Source organism: Rhinopithecus bieti, unplaced genomic scaffold (genome assembly GCF_001698545.2).
Source record: "Rhinopithecus bieti isolate Rb0 unplaced genomic scaffold, ASM169854v2 scaffold_3067, whole genome shotgun sequence".
In the NCBI taxonomy this organism is placed as follows: domain Eukaryota; kingdom Metazoa; phylum Chordata; class Mammalia; order Primates; family Cercopithecidae; genus Rhinopithecus; species Rhinopithecus bieti.
The window spans coordinates 753,582-779,246 of NW_016804208.1; the positions used below are offsets into that span (position 1 = coordinate 753,582).

The following is a 25,665-nucleotide window of genomic DNA, read 5'->3' on the forward strand; positions in this document are numbered from 1 at the left end:
CCCTCCCCGCCTTTTTTGAAAAGCATTTTACCACCAACCACCACCCCAATCCAACCCACACCGAACCTTCGCGCACCCCCTATCCCCCAACAACAACAACAACTGCAAAATAGAAAACAAATCCCCAAACCCAGGCGAAAAGCAGCCAACACCGGCGGCGGCGGCGGCCTCGGCAAGCACGGCCAGCGCGCTCGGACTGCAAGAGGGTTAAAAGTGTAGATTGGATTTCACCCCTGGAAATCTAGCACGCCGAGTGAACTTGAATCTTTGGCTATTTAAGGAGGACTGGGTTTGTTGTGAAGTTGCGGTGATCCAGCGCAGAGCCCCGTCCTGACTGATCGCATCGCGGGGCTCAGATGACTGTAAAATGAGTAGATGAAATTCTTGCTTCTCGAAGATTTTCTTGGGCATCTCCGGGAAAGTGCGTTTTAAGGCGAAGTCATGATGTATTCTCCCATCTGTCTCACTCAGGTACATGTCTCGGTCGCTTTCTCGAGCTTTCTCTCTGGCCCAAAATGCCTTTGTTTTGTTTTGTTGCGGACAATTAACTGCTTGAGTTAACCTCCGCACATCCCAGTCCCTGGAAGAAGTGGCCTGGAGTTGCAGCAGGCGTCACGGGGCGGCGTGGGAGCCGGAGAGCGGCCCCTCGCCCACGGCCACTGCGAGCGCCCAGCCCCGCGCCCTGGGCACGGAGCGCGGGCGCTGGGCCGGGCAAGGCCTCCGGGGGTGGGCAGGGCTGGGATCTGTAAGTGCGAGGCCCAGTGCGGGCCCCCCAAGTGCCCTTTGTGGTGCTGCATCCCCGCCCGGGGTGCCAGCAACCCCACTCGGCAGCTCGCTCACTTAGGTGGACTCGGGCTTTGGAGGACTTTACGGGAACTAAGGTTTTAAAAACAGCCAGTGAACTTGGGCAAGGGGACTGTAGCTCGAGTCTGTGTGGGCGCCGCTGGACACCGCTGCAGGCAGTGGGCGGGCGACGAAGCGAGTCGGAGGTTGTGGTCCGGGGACCCATTCCTTTGCTTTATCTGGGGATCTGAAACCCTGGTCCATAGTGACCCGCTGCACTTTGGGGTTTCCAGTGACCGCACCACAAAGGCAGTATTTACGTTGACACGAGTTAGTTGGTCTTGGTGATTGTTAAGGAGTTTTAGAACGTGTTCATTTTGTGGAAACCCGTTCATTTGACGATATTTGGGCGTAGCTCGTAAGGCATTTTAAGTAATGCTGGTAAAAGTAAGGTCATTTTTTTCTACTTTGAGAATTGTCCTAAGACCTTAGGAATAATGTTATGAAATAAAACACTGGTTTTATACTTTTTAAAAACACGATTTGTATCACTTTAAGCCAGACGGTCAAATAGAAAAGTGGCGAGACCGAACAGACTTACCTGGGGGCAGTTTTCATCGCTGCCCAGGAAACTAACAACTGACAAAGTAGCTAAAATGTCTTGGCCCAGAACTGTCATTTGAGGCAGTATTTTAAACCTCTAAAGGTATAGGGTAGCTTATTTCAGCTTTTAGGAAGATGTGTCACCGTTGGTAATTGATAACCATTTTCTTTGACATTGCCATAAAAACTAATAATATAAAGAAGTGTCAGCCAGTCTTGGGCGTGTTAAAATTTTTTAAAAATACCTAATATCACGATGATGCATTTTTTAATGGACAAATAATTAAGATTTCAATTGTATGACAATTAGAAGCCATTGTGATTCAAAAGGACTGAGGCATTCATAAATTGTGAATGAAGATGAAAACAATGATAAGGCTTATTCAGTGATTGGATACAGTCCTGTAGCTTTTTGGCTGACACATTTTTTATTGTTTATATTTTGTTTGGCATCTGAGTATGATTAACTTAGATATGGCTATTTTCAGCAAGTAAACATGCACTTTAATTTAACAAAACTGGAAAAATGAGTTGCTGAGCTATTTGTATTTTAAAAGCCATGAATGATAATAGCCAATAAATATGATGAAACTGTTTCAGGTATAACGAATTGCCTTTAGTTGTAAAAGTTACCATTAATATTACCCATCAACCGGATATATTTTTCTCTCTTTCTGATAAGCTATGTTAACTTGATATAATTTTTACACCGTGATCAAGTAAAACAAATCAAAGCAAGATTTTCACTAACAGAGTATAGCATCACTTATTCTCACCTGTAAAAGACTGAATAATTGTGCATTTCTCTATGTTTCTAGCATCAGCTTTTCAGAAACATTGCTAGCAATTACATTGCATTTTTAGTCTCCTCCAAATATGTATTGAAAACTCACTAGTTTTATCTTAATTTGTGTAAGTTAAAAATCATATTGCAGCATTGAGACATATGGAATGTTGGGATCATATACAGCATAATCATTCAGCTATCACATTAGTTTTCAAAGATACATACTTAACAACAATAACTTGTGATAACTAATATCCTCTACTATTTTAATAATATAAATCTAGGCTTATGTATACAAGGCCTATATCAGGGAAGGTATTTTACCTTAAGAATTCTCACTTCACTAAGCTCCATGTGACTTTGCAGGTAATGTAGGTATTGTAAAAGTGAGGCCACATTAATAGTGTTACTTTTGTATCAGATCAGTAGTTTTGTATCACAAGAGCCTAGTAGCTGTATGTAGCACAGCATGTCTCAGGACATGTAAATTGCAAAATAGAGTATCATTCTTAATTGGTTATAAACTTTTAAAAGTATCTCAGTTGTTGCAATAAGGTATCTAGGGTTTATAAAAAATCTTAATTTAAAAGGATCTACCATTAAATGTTATGTTTAGCAAAATGATATGCTACAGAATCAGCACATCAATAACCAATATTTATACACCAGTATAAATCAGATGTAAAAGAAAATTAAGAACTATCACATATGATTTAATATTTGTTTAAAAATAATGTAAACCATTAATAATATAACTTTCAATTGGCATGATGGCATTAAATATATTTTTCTTTCATTGCTTTTAAGTTCTTTAGGTACTTTTTTTGCATGATTTATTGTTACATAGCAATGCGCCAAGAACACCTAGTATTTACTCTTCTACCTCTATGTTGGTCTAATTATCCATTCCTTTCATGGAAATGGAAGAAAAATAAATATGCCTAGTGGAATTAAGACTCTTTACTTTTATATCTGAAATTTGTAACTTTGTTATTTACTTTGTCAATTTAGTTCAACTAAAGGAAGTTTAAAAGAGAATTGCTGAACATCAATGCATTTTACTAAAATTCTGAAAGAGCAAAGTTTCGTATTACTTTTGTATACAGTTTGATTTTAAATCACTTACATGTTTTGCTTTTGAAAAAAAATTTATAATTGCTTAATGTTATTGTAATAATCCACTGCTAGTTAGGATATTTGAAAACCTTAATCACCTTTTTAAAAAACATTTTTGTATCAGGACAGTTACTATGTTCCATATTCATGTCACTCATAATCTTTAAGACTTTAGTGCTACTCAGCATTAGGAAACAGTCACACTTGGGAGATGACATTTAGGCATGTTAATACAGAAATGTATGTGACTTATAGCAAACCTCAATTTACAGTCATTTTTGGAGGATATGTCCCCTTGTCAAATAAGTGCTTCACTTGAATTCACATAATGGTGAAACCCTGAACAATATCATAAGGCAAATTGGCAGCCTGAGAAAGTTTGCTACTTTTATTTCTCAAAAAAAGCATGTTTTAAAACAGTATTTGGCAGCATTGACAGCAGACTCAAAGGAACGTTTCAAAACTATGTGCATTTGCTAAGAATTTTCAAATTCAACCTTCATTTTGGATTTTGGTTGTTTAAAATAACTCATTAAAATTTTGAGCTTTCTTGCATGATAGATTATGTTTATAATCAAATATTGAAACAAACAAATTTAATCAAAACTGTGTTTGATGTCTTTATAAGAAAATGAAATGTCACTGAACATAGTACTTAAACGTGTTACCACATGGCTTAATATTTGTAAAATAATATTACATTTTTAAAAGCATGGCAAGGGTAGAATGAGTGAGGCAGAGCCCACCCACTCTACCTCATGTGCTCTTTACATTCGCAAGGTTTTAGTTTATGGGTGGATATATGTGTGTTTTTTAGTCATATCAATAAATCACAGTAAAAGATTATAGGAAGCGAGTTTCCAAAGCACATTTAAGTCCACATTTCCTTGAGCAGGCTTTCCTTTTGCATATATTCCTAAAGGGGATAAACAAAGTTTTTGTAGTTACAGTGAAAGCTAAAAGCATGGCATCAGAAAGTGTATGGAGATAGGGAGGTCTTATCATGGGATGTGGTTGCTGTGAGCAGGGCTGCCTTCCCACACAAAGAACAGATTGTGGTTTAACTCTTTCCATGGCCTAGTTTAACGTGCTTGAATAGTAACTGAATTGTTCAAATCTCTGCTGGAAACTACTGATCGGTTTAATGATTTCCTCTATGGCATTTGGTTATGCCTCATGCTGTGATGTAATCATCAGCATTCTGTATTGTTATAAAATTTTGATTCATACTTATTCTGGTGAAGGAACACTTACAGCCATGTTAGAACACTTTTGATAACTACATTATTGATTGGATGGGACACGTACTCCTTCCATATCTGAAGTGCAAACAGCTAACATGTTGTAGTCTGTAGCATTAAAACTTTGAATTTCTTCTTAAAAATACATTCATCTCTATATTGGATTTTTTTTTTTTGACACCTTCTTTGTTAAAGAGTCATTAGTTGTACTTTCATCATATTTACCTAATAGAATTAGTCTTCTGTTAAACATAATTTATTCCACATAGTTCAGGGTGATTAACATGAGTATGTAAATTCTAACTTGGGATACAATCAGAGAGAGTTATTTTGTAGTTGGGCTGACAATATAGTCAATATGATCAGAAAAGTGGTGGTGGAAGTTCTCATTTGCTTCAAATCTTGGCTTATTGCATACATACGGTGTGCATGCACTGGACGTTAAGCTCTTTCTCTTTGAACAGTGATAGGCCTAAGCTTATAAGACAGGTTTTACCTAAATCAGGAAGTAATGAAACTGACTGCACTGGGAAGTGACTTGAAATATCTGTAGGTAAAGATTATCCACCATTCCTCACTGATCCCATCCCTTAAAAAAAGGCTTGGATGAAACAGGCAGGAAAAATGCAGGAGCCTAAAGGTAAACTACTTAATTCAAAAGATTGGTACTCTATAATCTATGTACCTGCAAATTCACATGCACGTGCATATATGCACCCACAGTTCTAGCTGATAATTCATCTACATGGCAAATGAATTGTATAGATTCCACAAAAGCAATAACTGACCAGCAGTGCACTCCTGGTGTCACCCCACCACAGCATGCAGAGACACAAAGAATGTAAAGTTGGTGCCAAGTTGCCATTTTTCATTGTTCACCTCAGATTGATTTTTAAGAGGTTTAGAATAATTGCTATACTCATGTGATTGGTGAACAAATTAATGGACTCTGTGGGGCTGCATATTCTATAGGGAAGCTGCTGGAAGAACATTCATGTAATTTTTGTTTTCAAGTTTGAAAACTTCTATTTAAAAATGCAAGAGTGAGTGTATGTGAGAAAGCACAAGAGTGCAAATGTGTGTCTGTTGGGAGCTGGCGTTGGTAGTGTGGGGAGAGAATGCACTGCTCAAAGTATGGAAACCTTCTGTTCAGGACACAGATACGACGAGCTATGTCCTTTGCCCACTTTCTCTCACTGTATACCGGTTTCTCTAGTTACCACTCTTGGAATGGTGCTGTTTCAGTGTTGGAATGTTGGACGTTTGATAAGAAAATGGATCAAGTTTAATGGCGCATGCTCTTTGTGCCACCAGCAGCCTCTTGCTGAGAGCATGCTCCAAAAGCGGGAACTGTGTGGCATTACACTGAGCATCTATATGCTTTGTGTTTCTGTGCCACAGAGAAGAGAAATGGACTGTGGCATCGCTCCTGCCTTCTGAACAGCTCTGCTCCGATTAAAAAAAAAAAAAAATCTCACTGTATTCTTTGTAAAATGGTACTGCATAGTGTTAGTTGGTCAATCAAATATTGAAATATTATATTAGGTGCCAAGCACCTAAGTTAGTTGCATATATTTTAAAGAATGTAGAATGCATGGCATTGGGGTGGAAACAAGGGGGATGGGGCCAGAGTGTAATATAAAATATAAACCTTATTTTCTTTATAGGAGGGAGAAGTGACCTGTGAATTTTGGTGGAAAGGGGACAGCTGGGCATACTTTACTTTCTTCTTGTCCTGTTATTTTGATAATTTTAAATAAGAAAAGAATGTTATTTTCATGTATAACTTTTTGTACTGAATTGGAAACGGATTGTGGTCTTATTTTCTTATTTTTTGAGCTTTTAAAATTAAACTGACTATGCACATCTTTTCCTCACCCCTCTGTCTTTCGCAGGATGAATTTCACCCATTCATCGAGGCACTTCTTCCACATGTCCGTGCAATTGCCTATACTTGGTTCAACCTGCAGGCTCGAAAACGCAAGTACTTTAAAAAGCATGAGAAGCGAATGTCAAAGGATGAAGAAAGAGCAGTCAAAGATGAGCTTCTCAGTGAAAAGCCTGAAATCAAACAGAAGTGGGCATCCAGGCTTCTGGCCAAACTGCGCAAAGATATTCGCCAGGAGTATCGAGAGGACTTTGTGCTCACCGTGACTGGCAAGAAGCACCCGTGCTGTGTCTTATCCAATCCTGACCAGAAGGGTAAGATTAGGAGAATCGACTGCTTGCGACAGGCAGACAAAGTCTGGCGTCTGGATCTAGTCATGGTGATCCTGTTCAAAGGCATCCCCTTGGAAAGTACCGATGGAGAGCGGCTCATGAAATCCCCACATTGCACAAACCCAGCACTTTGTGTCCAGCCACATCATATCACAGTATCAGTTAAGGAACTTGATTTGTTTTTGGCATACTACGTGCAGGAGCAAGGTAGGAGCAGATTGTTCTTTTTTCTAGCACGGCAAACACTGCACACAAACCTCTGTAGACTGAGTATCTGGCTTGAGTTAGATGGTTCTCAAGGCCCCTAGATATCCTCCACCCTCTCTGGGTACAGTAGGGTGTCCGCTTTCATTCACATGTCCACTGCCATGTGCGAGCCATGTAAATAGACACGGGGCTTTCATACCTGGATAGGCTTGGATACTTAAGAAAGACTACAAAGAGGTGCTTTTTCAAGTATCTAATAATACTGTTTTTCAAAGACATAGGGTAGTCTAACAAATATAGTTCATTACACTATACTTTCTGTGGTAGGCTACATTTTTGCATCTAGTCTAGTAATCTTTTCCTGATTTGAAAATGTAACTTTATTTATGAATAGTCAAACCATTCTAAGTAATTTTGTATTAATCTTTTAATTAATGAGATAGAGGAACTTTGTTTATGAATTTAGTGGTATTGCACTGAAAATAGAACTAATGTTTACATTACAAAATGCTTAAGATAGATAGTATCAAAAAATATATCATACGTAGACCTAGATTTACTTAATATTTCTATCATCACTTTTGATTGTGCAGTATTCACTGTCGATTAAATAGAATTGAGTTATTATTTAAATGATTTATAATATGTTCCCAGAGTTATTTGGGAACACTTAATAATGTTAGTTTACTTGTATGTAAATTCATAAAACTTACCGAGGAGGAAAGTCGCAGCGCTACTTACAGAACAAAAATAGAAAGTGGACTGGTTACACTGGTTTAAAATAAATTTCAAAAAGAATACAGAAACCGCATACCATACCTATTATTTAAAATACCTGATAAGGAGAGTGGTATAAATGTTGCCTAAATAATTAAAAAAGATGATGTTATTACTGAATACTTCAGTTAATGAAATGTTTATTTTTATTTTTCTTAATATATTTTCCTTAAGTAGGTAAGAATTTCTTTTCTTCAAATAAATGCATCAAGATATAGATGTCCTTGCATTAGCAACAATCCATAGTAAAACAATCACTTTACAAAGCAGCATACCAAAAGTAGACTGAAGTTTGAGCTGTCACAGATGGTGGGTCATTTCCAAACTTGGCCTGATGGGAAGAGAAATGGCCTGCAGATAGCCAGGTGACAGACTGTTATCTGATGTTCATTATATAAATGTGAGACTTAATACATTGCTATGAGTTTTATTATTCAAAAAAATCAAAATTACTTTTTTGACTCTGAATTCTAGGTACTCACTATGTGCTTTTTGGCTTGATTTTCTTGTAGCTTTGGAGATAAGCTTAAGTGTCATTTTAGAATTTTTAGTCTGATTTTAAATAATGGTGTTGGACATTGCCCATTTAGAAATATTACCTGTTCCTGAAAAAATGAATCATTGTCTTTAATATTTCCATGCATTTAAGAATTACAGTCCAAATAATGAAGGTTTGGGGAAAATAATATTTTTGTCCCATGTGTCCTAAAATAAAACTCAGTAACACATGACAATTATTTGATTGACAGATGTCTAGGAGGTGACACTTTAAGGTGGGCTGTATATATGTGTTGGATTGACTATAAATGAGTTTTAACTGTGTTGTGAAAGTCAAGGATGGAAGTAAAATTTCAAAAAGTGGGTCATGTAACTTTTTAGTGCAGGGAGGGAAGATTTGCAACAACTTCACTACTGCTCACATTTTAAGTTGCTTGAAGGCTAGGTTTTGAGGTGTGCCTGCCTGCATGCACATTTACTCCTGGGGCAGGCAGCCAGATCTCTTAATATTGATGAACTGACAATAAAGATTTGTAAAGATAGATTGAAAAAAGAAAAAAATGCATAAATGCCTTCCGTGTTTCACCACTGGTCATGATAATCAAAAAGTTTTAAGCAACTCTTAGAGACCATGTTTTTAGATAAAACATTTATTTTGTTGTTGTTGGTTCAACTATCTCTATTGTAAGAACTTTTCATTATTTTATCTTGTGCATCTAACTTGTATCCTCTGCTACCTGCCAGTGCATCATCTTCTCTTAGCATCTGTTGGTTCTTCCTTTGGAAAACTCACGTCAGGATGCTTTTGTGTTTTCCTCTTTTCAAAATTTATGTATTTTTCCTTGTCAAGTGTAGGTTAGTTATGTCATTTTGTAGTGCAATTGATTAAAGAAGGCAGATTTTAAAAGATAATTCTCTAGTCAGTCAGAGGGCTGCATATTGTGAGTGATGACTTTTTATTTCTCTTCTAAGGACATGGTAACTCACCTAAGTCTGTTTTATAAATCAGGTAAAGAAGTATGAATGAAAACATGAAAGAAAAAATCAGAAAAGAGAAATGTAATGTTTGCAACAGAAAGAGCAACAAAATTACATTTCCCCCTTTTTCTCTCTCCCCACTTCTAAATGACTGGGAGAAAAACATGAGAAAGAACAGAGAGAATGCCAAAGATGGTTGCCACTGGCACCAGGATTGGCATCAGACCCTCTTTGTTTAGCTCAGGATGCCTGTGATTTGTTAGTTGGCATCCGCATTGCAGTGTGGAGTGATGTTACAATATATTGACAATTTCCAGATCTAGAAATGTCAATAGTCCTCTTGGTTATTTATACAAGATCACGTACTTCATCTCTTCTGGAAGATGAAATAAAGACCATCATGTACTAAAGTTTCATTGTTGACCAACTTTCTATGCTTTTCTTTTTCCCTCTTTCTCTTTTGGTTCGACCCACACTTTTTTTTCCTTCTTCATGCCCAGCAGCCTCATCTTTCTGAAATGTGGGAAGAGTTACTAGAGCTTTGACACAAGCTATAGTGCTACATCTGCATCTGATATGGTTTGGGGAAACATTTATGCTTTTGAGATCATTTTGATACATAGTTCATTAGACTTTTGCATTACATGGCCATGAGGCAGTATTTTCTTTAAAGCTTAATCTCTTTGTTATTCGGCTACTATGCATATAGTCTGGTTGACCGCAATTCAGTCCATTTTGCTATTTCCTTATATTAGCAAAGGCTGATGTTCAGTATAGTTGTTTATAAAATTCAATGACCCCCTGCACTTCACCTCAAATGTACACATCATTTGGGAGTAACTGCGTTTAAATCCATAAAATCATTTGATGTTATTGATTCAGGGGCTGCGCTTCGGCTGTTTCGTTGCTACAAGAACCGCCATTTTGTTTGTGAAGTGCCAGGCGAGGGGGAAAAAAAAGGCAGACACTGTGTTTGATGCCAATAATGGTTGCCAGTGGCACCGAGGTTGGCATCAGACCCTCTTTGTCTAGTTGCTGAATGCCTTTGATTCGTTGGTTGGCATCCGCATTGCAGTGGGCACACTGGAAAGTTTTTGACAATCCCTGAATGAAAGCTGCTTGCTTGTTTGCTGCAGCAAATCTTAGCTAATATAAAACTCTTCCTTTTTTTAGGTTTTGTCTAAAAAAATTGTGACAGATTAAAGAAAAAATAGCTCTAAATGGTATCTATTTTCCCAAAGATATTAAAGATGTCCAATGATTCTTGGGCAGGTGGTACCTATTCCCCATATTGTCTTTGTTATTGCATTCATGAAAGCAAAGCAAAAACAAAACCAAACAAAAACCAGGCAAGCCTTGCACAACACACCTTCCTGGGATATAAGTGTCCTATAGGATGCAGGGTGTGCTATGACAAGTGTGGAGGACAAACCTAACGTAATGATATGTAATGCATTCATTATAACTGACTGTTGCTCTCAGTCACATCTCTGCTTATTTGTTATGCAATTTCCAGTTCCCTCACTTTACACTCTTGCAAATTTTATAGTAACATTTTGAGAGGACTTCATTTTTCCTCTCTAGTTAGAAATGCATAACAGAATACATGTTTAAAAAGAGAGAGAGAGAGAGAGAAAACTTTAAAGAGGAGACCTATGCGTTAAGGTCTGATATAAAATCAGTTATTCTGGAATTTCTCAATCCTGCATCACAATGTTACGAAATTTTCAGTGCACAATTTTGTACACTGGGAAAATCAACCAGAAGGCTAGAATAATTTTGAGTTAAAGTTTCCTAGATAGTTAGCATTAATATTGTTTTTCAGTTAACCACCATTATCTCGTTAATTAATAAGAAGGATTAGCAGTTCTACCCAAAGGGCTGCACAGAAGGAAGTCTGGCCTATGGGAGGCCTTGAGTTGCCAGACTGTGTCCTGTCTGAAGGGGAAAAAAGGAAGGGGGTGGTGGTGGTGGTGGTGGGAGTGGGGGGGCGGGAGGGGGATTGGCCTTTCTCTGGGGCAGGAAAGCATTTTGAAGAGAGAGGTCACAACACCCCAAGACATTTAAAGGTCTCGAGAGATAGTAACTGTTGTCATGTATATAACAGATTAGAGTTTACAATGAGTCAGCCTAATTGAGTTTTGGACTGTACTTTGCACTCTTATTAAACATGTTTTGGAGTGTTAAAGAGAGCCCAGAAACCTCATTGCTATCCTGAAAAAGTAGTTTCCTTTAGCCTTGTTGAACTCTTAAAATTATGATCTGTTGTTGGATGGCCACTTTTGTTGCTTTATTGTTAAATGTTATAATAATTGAAGTACATTTTGAAGTTGTGAAAAATGTGACTTGTTTACAGGGGAAGTCGTAATCATTATTATTGTATTTGAAATAGAAGCCTGCCTGGTTGTCACATATCATTAGTGAGGAAGCAAATGCTAAGAATTATTTTCTTCCTACAGTTACTGAATTTCAGAATCCTTTTGGGTAACAATTATTTCTTTATGAAAAGCTTAAGTAGATAATTGTTTGCAAGTTGGCAGTGTATTTTAACATTTTAACAGATTTCACTTGATTTGCAGGTATTTCCCATTATGGGAAAAAATAAGCTTTCATAATTGATTAAAATGAGGCTGTTCTCTAGGATGATTTGGTGTGTCTGCATTGTGAAATGCTCTGGGAGCATAAAAGTTTGTGTGTAGGAGAAATACTTGGTATGCATGTTTGATTTAGGGGAGCACTGTTAATTTTTCCCATCTAGCAACTTGTCCTTGACTGAACTTGTGAACTCTAGAGCACATTTGTTTGCATTCTGGCTCATACACAATTCACAAGATAAAGAAGGGCTCTTATTGGCACGTCTTGCTCCTAGGCTTAATGAGACCTTTGTGGGAACATATATTGTGAGATAAGATACTTAACAATTTTCTCACTGATAAGAAAACACAGTCTCCGACCAGAAGTTCACCCTCTATGCCATGAAGTCCTGCCACAAGATAGCTTTAGCAGACAATTTAAGAGTTAAACTCTGAGGCCCCAGTTGCCAGCTGGGGAAGCTTGGCATCTGTGTTCCGATATGGCAAACTAAGCTCTTGCATTGCTGTTAATATGATCTCATTTTTCAAAGGGAAGTATGGGGGGAGAGAAGGAGAGAGGGAGCGAAGGATGGGATGCTTATTTGTTACATCAATTATGATTTTCAAATATTTAAAAATATATAGTACCCCACTTTCTGGAGGCAGCAAAGGTTGGTAAAATATTCTACCGACAGCATTAGGCATCTTCCCCCCACCCTGTATATACAGCACTACAAATTTTGTAATGAAAAATATTTAGATTATGTATTTGGATTTACAAATTTAGTGCACAGTGTCTCTTGTGTGGTAAAATAATTCCAAATATCTCCATATTTGTAAGAACCAAAATAATATGCATTGTTCGAGAATCATGGTAATTGGAGAGGACTGTGCATTGCAGTGACAGGAGTGATGGTCAGATCTCCTGAAGAATGCCTTCCTGATAGGCACAGTTACAGTGTCTGTGCCTGGAGACTTAGAGCTGGGTAGGAGCCATTTAGAGAGGCCACCTATTGCTACAGCTTTAATTCTTTAAAGTTGCTGTTTTCTAAAGTGGTACCTAAGAAGCACTTTCAAACATAAAGATTTGTAATCGATTTGGTAGGATTTTTCATTTACTTACTTGTTTTTCCCTAAATTTGGAATTTAGGAAGAAGCAGTCATAAGGAAGTTAAAGTTATAATCCTCCATTAACCTTTTCCTTTTGGATTTGGCACTTAAAATTTGAAACAACAGTCCAAGATACTCAGTTTAGTAAGGTCTTTCTCCTTATAAGCTTTCATTCAACCAGATTAAACTGAAAAACTAGACTGGTAGGCTATATAAAACTGTGCTTTCTAATACTAGCAGTCTTGCCATCACTGCTGGCCAGTTAGAATTTCAGCACCTGAAGAGAGAGGGACCCAACGGGAGTTTATGTCAGAAGTCACAGGATATCTTAAAAATTGAGATAAGTTAGTTTTCATTTCTGTTATCATGGTGGCTTACATGATAATGGACTTATAATCAAAGAAGTAGTTATTGCTTTGTTTGAAGCTCCAAGTTTGCAAAGAGTTTAAAGAGCATATGAAACACTCATTAAAATGGTCAATTATTAAATACCTGAAAATTGTGGGCAAAGGCGATCCCTGGCTCTGAAACTAGCTTCTGGGTAAATGTTTCTCTTTGGTTTATGAAGGAATAGCATTTTCCAGTTTGAAGTTGATGAAAGTAAAATTTGCGACACTTAAGGGGTTTTCCTATGTATGTGCTATGGTGGAGCAAATGATTAGCCAACATAATGTTCAAAGCAAGTTTTCCAGCCTTTTTCCCTCCATCCTTGTGAAGGAAGAATAATTTTAGAAATCTCAAGGACTAGTGGTTATGCGATTGGAAACTTCAGTTATTACGGCCGCGTGCCCCAGTGCCAAGCATAGCAAGAAGAGACGCTTCCTTCTGATCATGCTCACTTTTCTGTGGCAACGTGGTATGTCATCTCATTTTAAAGTAAATTCTTAGGACCTTGAACTCTAATTATGTGATGCGGTTAATTTAACTGAATTTAGTTGTTAGAATTTGACATAGAGAATAAATCGTCAAACTGCAGAGAACTTGTGAAAACTAAGTGCGTGCAGTAAGGAGTGAGTCTGTGGGATTAGCTTGTATTAGATTGAACGTTAGAGGATGTGAGACTAATAGGACTTGAATGGTTGGGCTTTTTGGTTGCTATATTATTCAGAAAATTGGAAGAAATGGCTAATCAATGAGGTGGAAAGTCCTTGAGGCTGAATTGAAAGCCACACATTTTAAAAAAATCTTCAAAATTTAATTGTTCAAAAATGGGAAAGCAGATGATTACATGCATAAGTACATTGTTTATAANTGGGATTGGCCTTTCTCTGGGGCAGGAAAGCATTTTGAAGAGAGAGGTCACAACACCCCAAGACATTTAAAGGTCTCGAGAGATAGTAACTGTTGTCATGTATATAACAGATTAGAGTTTACAATGAGTCAGCCTAATTGAGTTTTGGACTGTACTTTGCACTCTTATTAAACATGTTTTGGAGTGTTAAAGAGAGCCCAGAAACCTCATTGCTATCCTGAAAAGTAGTTTCCTTTAGCCTTGTTGAACTCTTAAAATTATGATCTGTTGTTGGATGGCCACTTTTGTTGCTTTATTGTTAAATGTTATAATAATTGAAGTACATTTTGAAGTTGTGAAAATGTGACTTGTTTACAGGGGAAGTCGTAATCATTATTATTGTATTTGAAATAGAAGCCTGCCTGGTTGTCACATATCATTAGTGAGGAAGCAAATGCTAAGAATTATTTTCTTCCTACAGTTACTGAATTTCAGAATCCTTTTGGGTAACAATTATTTCTTTATGAAAAGCTTAAGTAGATAATTGTTTGCAAGTTGGCAGTGTATTTTAACATTTTAACAGATTTCACTTGATTTGCAGGTATTTCCCATTATGGGAAAAAATAAGCTTTCATAATTGATTAAAATGAGGCTGTTCTCTAGGATGATTTGGTGTGTCTGCATTGTGAAATGCTCTGGGAGCATAAAAGTTTGTGTGTAGGAGAAATACTTGGTATGCATGTTTGATTTAGGGGAGCACTGTTAATTTTCCCATCTAGCAACTTGTCCTTGACTGAACTTGTGAACTCTAGAGCACATTTGTTTGCATTCTGGCTCATACACAATTCACAAGATAAAGAAGGGCTCTTATTGGCACGTCTTGCTCCTAGGCTTAATGAGACCTTTGTGGGAACATATATTGTGAGATAAGATACTTAACAATTTTCTCACTGATAAGAAAACACAGTCTCCGACCAGAAGTTCACCCTCTATGCCATGAAGTCCTGCCACAAGATAGCTTTAGCAGACAATTTAAGAGTTAAACTCTGAGGCCCCAGTTGCCAGCTGGGGAAGCTTGGCATCTGTGTTCCGATATGGCAAACTAAGCTCTTGCATTGCTGTTAATATGATCTCATTTTCAAAGGGAAGTATGGGGGGAGAGAAGGAGAGAGGGAGCGAAGGATGGGATGCTTATTTGTTACATCAATTATGATTTTCAAATATTTAAAATATATAGTACCCCACTTTCTGGAGGCAGCAAAGGTTGGTAAAATATTCTACCGACAGCATTAGGCATCTTCCCCCCACCCTGTATATACAGCACTACAAATTTTGTAATGAAAATATTTAGATTATGTATTTGGATTTACAAATTTAGTGCACAGTGTCTCTTGTGTGGTAAAATAATTCCAAATATCTCCATATTTGTAAGAACCAAAATAATATGCATTGTTCGAGAATCATGGTAATTGGAGAGGACTGTGCATTGCAGTGACAGGAGTGATGGTCAGATCTCCTGAAGAATGCCTTCCTGATAGGCACAGTTACAGTGTCTGTGCCTGGAGACTTAGAGCTGGGTAGGAGCCATTTAGAGAGGCCACCTATTGCTACAGCTTTAATTCTTTAAAGTTGCTGTTTTCTAAAGTGGTACCTAAGAAGCACTTTCAAACATAAAGATTTGTAATCGATTTGGTAGGATTTTCATTTACTTACTTGTTTTCCCTAAATTTGGAATTTAGGAAGAAGCAGTCATAAGGAAGTTAAAGTTATAATCCTCCATTAACCTTTTCCTTTTGGATTTGGCACTTAAAATTTGAAACAACAGTCCAAGATACTCAGTTTAGTAAGGTCTTTCTCCTTATAAGCTTTCATTCAACCAGATTAAACTGAAAACTAGACTGGTAGGCTATATAAAACTGTGCTTTCTAATACTAGCAGTCTTGCCATCACTGCTGGCCAGTTAGAATTTCAGCACCTGAAGAGAGAGGGACCCAACGGGAGTTTATGTCAGAAGTCACAGGATATCTTAAAATTGAGATAAGTTAGTTTTCATTTCTGTTATCATGGTGGCTTACATGATAATGGACTTATAATCAAAGAAGTAGTTATTGCTTTGTTTGAAGCTCCAAGTTTGCAAAGAGTTTAAAGAGCATATGAAACACTCATTAAAATGGTCAATTATTAAATACCTGAAAATTGTGGGCAAAGGCGATCCCTGGCTCTGAAACTAGCTTCTGGGTAAATGTTTCTCTTTGGTTTATGAAGGAATAGCATTTTCCAGTTTGAAGTTGATGAAAGTAAAATTTGCGACACTTAAGGGGTTTTCCTATGTATGTGCTATGGTGGAGCAAATGATTAGCCAACATAATGTTCAAAGCAAGTTTTCCAGCCTTTTCCCTCCATCCTTGTGAAGGAAGAATAATTTTAGAAATCTCAAGGACTAGTGGTTATGCGATTGGAAACTTCAGTTATTACGGCCGCGTGCCCCAGTGCCAAGCATAGCAAGAAGAGACGCTTCCTTCTGATCATGCTCACTTTTCTGTGGCAACGTGGTATGTCATCTCATTTTAAAGTAAATTCTTAGGACCTTGAACTCTAATTATGTGATGCGGTTAATTTAACTGAATTTAGTTGTTAGAATTTGACATAGAGAATAAATCGTCAAACTGCAGAGAACTTGTGAAAACTAAGTGCGTGCAGTAAGGAGTGAGTCTGTGGGATTAGCTTGTATTAGATTGAACGTTAGAGGATGTGAGACTAATAGGACTTGAATGGTTGGGCTTTTGGTTGCTATATTATTCAGAAAATTGGAAGAAATGGCTAATCAATGAGGTGGAAAGTCCTTGAGGCTGAATTGAAAGCCACACATTTTAAAAAAATCTTCAAAATTTAATTGTTCAAAAATGGGAAAGCAGATGATTACATGCATAAGTACATTGTTTATAATAAAACACTTAGATACACATATTCTGTTTATGATGATAGCTTAAACAGGACAGCATTGATGAATCACTGACAAATTAAAGAACTCTGAACAAGGACTATATAATTAAAAATATGGGGTGATGGATGAAGTAATTTTACTATCAAAAGTTGCCTGGAGGTTGTGTATTTTCAGAATCCTATTTTAAAGGCAGTTCAGAACATGCAGTAAGTTATTGAGGAAGCATAAACCAGTTGAAAATGGAATTTGCTTAAACAAGTGCGAAATAAAATAAGAATTAACCTTTAAGAAAAGAATTATTTCATGCTAAATACATGCAGTTTTAAAATTTTAGTTAGCTTTGACTCCATTCAAAATAGTCTATTTCTCAAAATAGTCAGCTTAATAAATAGTATTCATTGAATTTTGAAATACATGTCTCTCATAAAACTACATAAAAGCATTTAACAAGCATCCATTAATATTAAGTGACATATATATTCTCATGCTGAATGAAGATGAACTGTTAAATTTTAAGAAACCTGATTTTCATACTCATTTTGAAAAAAATACATGGAGAAATGTTTTGGTGCTAACAGGGAATGGTAGAGCTTGGGACAAAAGTCTAATCATGAGTACAGATATTAAGAAAAAGTTCTTTGAAGTAGGGTGTATTCTGTAATTCATGTGAGCAGGGGATTACATTTATGCATATGCTAATAACATGTCAATATGAAGTCTATACCCCTCTATTAGTGAATTCTAAAGTGTAAAAAGTGTTCCTTCGTAGGACAACTTGTATTTTATTATTCTGACATCTGCAGTTTCTGGATGGATTACCTTAAATTTGCTATGCTATGTTAAAAGCCTTGTTTTATGAGGTCGGTCTCAGCTTCTGGCCTTGGTGTCAGGAACCCTGCTACGTGATGCAACTTGCCTTGTTAGGTTTAATTGACCAAAGCTGATGTGTTAAAACAATTCATTTGCGCTGTAACTTATGCCCTGGCTAAGTTGCTACCTGAATCCCTTGACCTTGACTTGTTTGGGTCATGAAATGGCTGCAAGCTGTTTGACCTTTCTATTGTGTAATAATGTCACTGTTTCCTCTTATTCTTTAATGGTAATAGCTGACAAAAAGGCCGAAGCCCTTACTTTACACACCAGTGGATTCAAGGCGTCCCTCTGCAGTAGCTACATCTTCTGTTTGACATGGTCTGGCTGTAGAAGTGACTTTCTTTTGTTTGCTGACAGCGATGGGGACAAATTTGCAGCCCTCCTTGCTACAAGAGGTGGGGCATAGTATTCTGGCATTTGGAGGGATTTAGATCTTTTCTGCTTAAATTTTCAGTTTCTGTGTTTTATGATGGTGTGTATCACAATTTCCTTTTCCACACTCTTCTGAGGTTGACTTTTCAGCTTTTTGTATTTATGGTTTCTTTAATAATTACTTTTTGGCGTTTTCAGCTGCTACAATAAAATATTTTATTGTCATAATATGAGGTAAAATTGGGAAATTTAGTTATGCTTTTAGTTACCAATGTGAAAACAACTGACTTTTGAACTTAACACTATGAATCTTTGACTAGTACTGAAAAAATCTATATACTAAACATTTAGGGTAAAACCAAAATTTTTTTTTTTTTACAAATAAGTAATGTTGTAACTCTATGTATACCATCTTATGTTACAGTTTTAAGGGAATCCTATCTTTTGTGACTTAAATAGCTAAATTTCATGACATAGTAGAGAACCATTAGTAAATATGAAGATTTTATTTCTTGTGGGGGACTTTGCCAGCATGTAAAGTTAACTATTTATTTTAATGAATATAAAAATTGTTTTTTTTCCTACTTTCGTGAAAACTCATGTGCAAAAACTAGCGAATTTCCTCCGTTCTTCTCTTCTGAAGCAGTGGAATAATTTTATTTTTAAAATACTGGAAAAGCCTTCTAAAATGTTCAAACACAGATATTTTATCCTACCAAACTCTTCTTTGCCAAATATGACATTATAGTTCATGATTTTTCCTATATTTGCCAGATTAAATATTTAAAATCCAAGCTGTTACATTTTATTTTTAAATTATTAGAGGAAAAAAGGAAGTTTAAGTTAAAATGTACATTTCCTTACTTGCGTGTTGCGTACTGTTTATACATGTGTGTAGATACACTGACAGATGAGAGACAGTGTGCTACAGGCACTAGAACCTTGGAAAAAAGCAGTAGATTTCTGTATTCCTATCTAAAAAATATCTGAAAATAGCAGGTGAGAGGCTTTCTTTTCTTTCTTTCTGGTTTGTTTGTTTGTTACTGTTGTGTTTTAAACTATTTTTCCCCTAGGAATGTTCACAAGATCAAGGAATTTAAATGCTTTTTCAGAATGAATCATGTTGATAATCCAGAATCATAGGGGTCAGAGGAGGAAGGTTGAATGAAATGCTCTGAATCTGATTTTAGTCCATGGCCTCAGTTTTTCTCTCTTCTCCTGTAAAAACGAATCTAGAGTAGAAAATATCTCTTATACCTTTCTGCTGGTTCATCAGCATCCTCAGGGGCAGCACCAATGTGGAGTTGGCTTTAGATGTGTTTAGTGGGCTAAGGGGTCAGATGACAGTGGGACTATGATATGAGAACAGCAACCAGCCCAGAGGATTTAAAAATATCTTTAGTTTTCTCCAGACGTCTACCTCAGTTCCTACATCGAAATAATTTTAAGGTGATCTCACCTGTTGAGTTAAAGTTCCTAGTCCAACTTATGTGTTGTCCAACTTGTGTGTGTATGTGGGCAGGGAGCTGGGGGTGTGCGCATGCACACATGTGTTGTAGGGAGTTGAGGAGAAGTGAAGTTAGAAGAAAAAGAGAAAGGCGGGTCTTAGATCTTGCAGGAATTACTTAAGAAAGACGGCTTATTCTTAGACTGAAGAGTAAATACTGTGCAAATTTAAGTATTCTGTCATCCTTTGAATTTTGAATTGCTTAAGAAGTTGAGCATATCTCACTTCTGCCTTTTCCGTTTTTGTAGAGCACAGAAAATGTCTTAGTTCAGGCCACTATAACAAAATAGCATAAACCGTGTGACTTACAGACACTAAAACTTATTTCTCACAGTTCTGGAAGCTGGAAGCCCAGGATCAGAATGCCAGCACAGTCAAGTTCCAGTGAGGGCTGTCTTCCGGGTGGCAGAGTGCCAACTTTTCCTTGTTTCTGTACATGCAGCAAAAGAGTGAGAGTTCTCTGGGATCTCTTTTATAAGGGCACTAATCACATTTATGAAAGCTCCAATCTCATGACCTAATTATCAACCAAAGGCCCCACCTCCTAATACCATCAGATTGGGGGTTAGAATTTCAACATAGGAATTTGAGGAAGACCCATACATTCATTTTGTAACAAAAATCATGTGCATAGAATTTGACATTTTGGGTTCTAGTCTTGGCTCTGCCATTTATCTGCTTTGTGATCTTGGTCAAGTCACTTAAGCTCCGTGCGCTTTGCTTTTCTGATTTGTAGATCGAGGATTAAAATGCCTACTTCACTGTGCTGCTTTAGGATTAAATGAAATAGTTCATGTAAGAAAAAGCAATAATGTTAATAATAATAATTACTACTATATATGAAGGAAAATAGCATAATGTAGACTGCCAGAGAAACTATCCAGTAGTGAAAAAAAGGAATGACTGGATATGAAGCAGACGGTCATCATTTAGTTCATATTTATCTCAGGTGGCAAGACATACCAAAGAGAAAATCAAAGTCCTGCTCACAGCAGTGTGAGTAAATACCTATTAGTGAAAACTCTTTGTATAGACACATGACGTTAGCTAGTTGTGTGTAGTTTTAAAACCAATTTAAATTGGAATGATTGTATGGTTTTAGAAGACTTTTTATCTCAGATTTACTAAAGAATAAATTTATTGATGAATCTAGGTATATTTTTGAAGGGAAGGAATAAAATAATTTTATTAGTGGCTCTCTGAATAAATAACTCACTGTTGGTGTGGATAAAGGGTGTCCTATCAAGTACTTGTAATTCACTGGACTCTAATGAAAGTGTAAAACTGTCATATACAAAAAAATTAAATTGCCCACATTTGGGAGAACTACACTTATGTTTTAGATTTGTTTGGGCAGAAGTGATGATGATGTGGCTTGAAGGGATTATGCTTTTTTTTTTTTTTTTTTGAGACCCAATCTCACTGCAAACTCCGCCTGCCAGGTTCACGCCATTCTTCTGACCCAGCCTGCCGAGTAGCTGGAACTACAGGCGCCCGCCACCATGCCCGGATAATTTTTTTTTGTATTTTTACTGGAGACAGGGGTTCACTGTGTTAGCCAGGATGGTTTCGATCTCCTGACCTCGTGATCTTCCGCCTCGGCCTCCCAAAGTGCTGGGATTACAGGTGTGAGCCACGGTGCCTGGCCAACTGGATTGTTCTTAAAAAAGCATGCTGCTGGTTTTCGTCTCTTTTAAAGTGTGAAAGTATCATACTTAAAATGACCCTTTGTCTCAAAAAAAAAAACAACAAACCCTCAAACCGTTTAATCAGTTGCATGAATCATTTTATTTTATTGCCATTTAATTTTCTCCTTTAAGTCACTCTTTCCCATTCCTCCTTTTCTATGGTGTTAAGAAAATTAAATAATTAAATGAGCTCTGTAGGAAATAAGTTAATGTTTATTACTCAAATTGACTTCACTTTTGCTAAGAACAACTGGAAACCAAATGGAAAATGGTTAAAACATTTACTTCTTACGAAACTGTGATTTGGGATCACAGTGTTTGACTTCAGTAGCTCTGGTTGGTTGGGTTCATGTGGTCATGGATCCTTGGAGGAACTAGTTTTGGTGCTTGTTTCTCTACGGCCAGTGAATTTTACCCCTCACTTTGCACAGGAGGTTTGGAAAGTGGAGAGATTAGCCCATATCCACAATCCCTACTGGGAGAATTTAAATCATGTGTCACATTGATGCAGTGTAAAAAGGCATGATATTTTTATATGGAGCACTTTATAATAAGTGTGTCATATACCTAGGCGTTCTAGCCAGGAGTTAATAGGAAAAGTTATTTCACTGTTTGTCCATTAGTTAAAGGGTAACTAGGGTGTACAGAAAGCAGAATCAGTACATTGATTAGCTTGTTTGGATTCTGGCACATAATTTTTTAATAATCTGTGGCATTCATTTTCTTTTTGATAACACGCTGGTGTTTAGTAGCAATTCTGTTCATGGGATACACAAAAATCGAAAACCATATACATGAAACAAAGTGCAGCCACAGTTTTTTTTTTTTTTGAGACGGAGTCTCACTCTGTCGCCGGGGCTGGAGTGCAGTGGCCGGATCTCAGCTCACTGCAAGCTCCGCCTCCCGGGTTCACGCCATTCTCCTGCCTCAGCCTCCCGAGTAGCTGGGACTACAGGCGCCCGCCACCTCGCCCGGCTAGTTTTTTGTATTTTTTAGTAGAGACGGGGTTTCACCGTGTTAGCCAGGATGGTCTCGATCTCCTGACCTTGTGATCCGCCCGTCTCGGCCTCCCAAAGTGCTGGGATTACAGGCTTGAGCCACCGCGCCCGGCCTACAGTTTTTAAACATATGTAAACTGGGATTGCTGTTGATGGCAGAAGGATTTGGTATTATGTCTTTCTAATGTATTTGAAAACCTTTGCTTACACTTACGATTTAAAGTTGATGTTCACTTAAAATGGGAGCATATACGTGATTCTTAAATACTAGTTGCCTTTCATAGCCTCTCAGAGATGCTTGCATATTTCTTTATTCCTGATGGTAAAGCATCAACATTTTAGGATATGACTTAAAGTTATCATGTAACAATTTCTGTTCTATTTACAGTCTCCAAATAAGGGAAAAGCTGCTTATAGTAATATGAGGATCACTGGTCTTACAATAATTAAATAGACTTGTTATACTACATTAATCCCTTTTGGAACATTTGGAATGACTTCTTAGTACTAACAAACACAGCATTAGGGCCTACAATTAATCTGCTTTTTGTATCCAGCATTCGCATAATATAAAACATGTGCATGGAGAAACATATTTTGGGTTTAAGATGAGTTCATGGGAGGACAAAATGAAATTATATTGGACTGTTGAGCAATGTGAATATAATGCCAAGTACTGATAAGATATGGAATTCATTTAGAATCAACATAGGTAGACAAATTGTTTTTAGTAAGGTTTTGTTTTTTGGTGAATACCGTATTTGGGCTGTCAGACTTACTTTTCCCCTGAGATCCATATTTTGTACGTGACACACCAGATATATGCAGTATGAAACAGAAACAGTTTTTCAATCTAATATCCAGGAGTTTGTGTTAACTCGTTGTGAACTTGTGGCTCTTGGTATCTGTCATTGATAAGGCTATCTATTGATCCTCGAGAAAGGGAGTAGACTCCGTTTTAAAGTCTAGTCCAGTCTTGTTCTTTAGTTCATAGAAATGGACTAAGTTAATGATAGACTCTGCACTTATTGTTCAGAAAGCATCATTACAGATTTGTTGAAGGGACTTCTGAGTAAGGATTATGTTTGCATCTCCTGTTGTGGAAGGCCCATGAGACATAATTTCTTCCTCACTGTGGGTTTCTTTATTGTTGTTGAGTTTTTCATACTCAGGGATGTGGATTCAACCTTGGGTGTTCCAGTTACAGAGAAAATATTTCATGAAGGATGAAGTGTTAGTTCAATTCTAGAACAGATTGTATGCATATATACAGAGTACTATGGAAATGCTGGGATTATTGAGTTGTTTGCAGCCATTTTCGACCATGTGCCTGGGACTAGCTAACACATTGTCAGGGAAAAACATGATGTAGCAACAATATTAGATCATGCAAATGAGACTACTGAATAGTAATAGTTATGGGCAATATTTTGGAAAACACTGATTAGTGACAGTTTTATTACAGCAAATGTATGTATCAAGTCCCCAGATTTCATTGTAATGCACTGAAAACAGATGTCAAAGTGTCCCAAACAGAATTTCATGGTTAATCTACATATTGCATGGAAAGTACAAACAAACCATTTAGAATTCTGTTATTTAATCCTTTTAGAAGGAATGAAAATATACAATTTAGATTTACTCTATTCTTTTAATTTCACTTTTTGTTTTCTGCGGGTTGATGATAGATTTTTTTGTTTGTTAAGATGCACGTAGGAGAAGACATATCTACATATGGACATAATTTTACTTATACTTTGGAATGTAAGTTTCTGAACATAAGGTCTTTACATTAAAAAAAGAAAAGTTAGACTCTAGATTATTTAGTGACCTGATAATGGAATTCCATTCTTTTTCCATTCCTTCTTCCATTCCTTTGTTTACTGATGTAGAGATTCATTCTATGCCATATAGTGATTGAAGCAGCTTGCTGAAGTGGAAGAGAAAACCATTGGTGGTCCTGCTGCTTGCAGGTGCTTGGGAAACATTGTCCCTCTCAGTGACTCAGTTTCTGTGTCTGTCAGGGAAGAGAATTGGCCTAGAGGACATCCACTAGCCCTCTTAGCTCTAGCATCCTAGGAATTTGGTTTCTGGTTATCTTGGCAGAGAGCAGTCCTCTTCATAGTAAGCAATACTTAATAAAGTTTAACATACACTTGTTAAATTTAGGGATTTAATACATTTTATTTATTAAAGAGAAATAGATAATGTGTAACCTGACTTTTGAGTAACACTTTCATGTTGCTCAATTCAAAGTCCAGTAGTCAACTCATTTGGTTCAATGTAGATAAGAAGCTTGCTTTTTAAGAAAGAGGTCTTTAACTTGTAGAATTTTAGAGTTGGGAAAATCCCTACAGATCTTCTCACTTTACAATTTGGGATACTGAGTCAAAGAGAGGCCCAGTGCGACTTTGGATGTGTTACTTTTACTGCTGTAGGAGGAAAATAAACATAAATTATCAAAACTAGTGAAAGGTTATTTTGTGAAGACATGGCAGCAATTTTTTAAGGAATATAGAAGAAAAATAATGATTAAGTGTCTTGTATTATCATTTGTAATTAATTGAGATTAATGCAAGAGACTAGATTTTTTTCTTTTTTACAGTTTCATAGGAAGTATTCTAATGAAATCAATCTGCAGCCATGGTCTTTCTCTTTTTTTGTGTGGATGGAAGATACACTAAATTGCAGTCAACTAATATCAAAATTTGATACTGGTTGAAAACAGAAAGGACCCATTAAAATATACTGCTAATTTTCCAATAACGTAAGAAGAGATGGTTGAGATTTGTTATAAGAAAACTTTTTTTTTTTTTAACTGAAAGTCAGATTTTTAAAGAAAAGGTCAGAGCTAGTTATGAGGAGCTGTTATAAGTTCTCCTTTTGGGTGTTTATAATTTTCCAATTAGCTTGATAATTACTACATCTCCATTTTCCTTTGTGTGGCATGTATCATCTCAGGTAAAGAAAACTTTTTTTTTTTTTTAAGTTTAAAACAAACGTCCATATACCTTCTTTTATTTAAGAGATGTTTCTGATAATTTTTTATTAGTTTAATTTTTAGTAAATAAAACAGATTAAGTTTACAAGGGGAGTTTAATTTCAAAAAGCATCTTTCAATGAATCTTTTTATTAAGGTAGGAATTCTTTTACAGAGTC

General features: G+C 36.8%; 1 protein-coding gene across 9 annotated transcripts in view; it reads left to right on the forward strand.

The window, feature by feature from the left end:
• The window catches only part of NFIB (nuclear factor I B), a 252,781-nt gene that overhangs the window by 8,568 nt on the left and 218,548 nt on the right, over positions 1–25,665 (forward strand). For 8 of the 9 annotated variants that reach the window (XM_017867190.1, XM_017867181.1, XM_017867185.1 and 5 more), the window contains exons 1-2: positions 1–471; positions 6,426–6,957. In XM_017867190.1, the coding sequence (XP_017722679.1) occupies positions 442–471; positions 6,426–6,957 (562 nt within the window). In that variant the 5' untranslated portion in view covers positions 1–441. The remainder of the gene's footprint in view (positions 472–6,425; positions 6,958–25,665) is intronic. The other variant, XM_017867183.1, reaches the window with a different exon arrangement.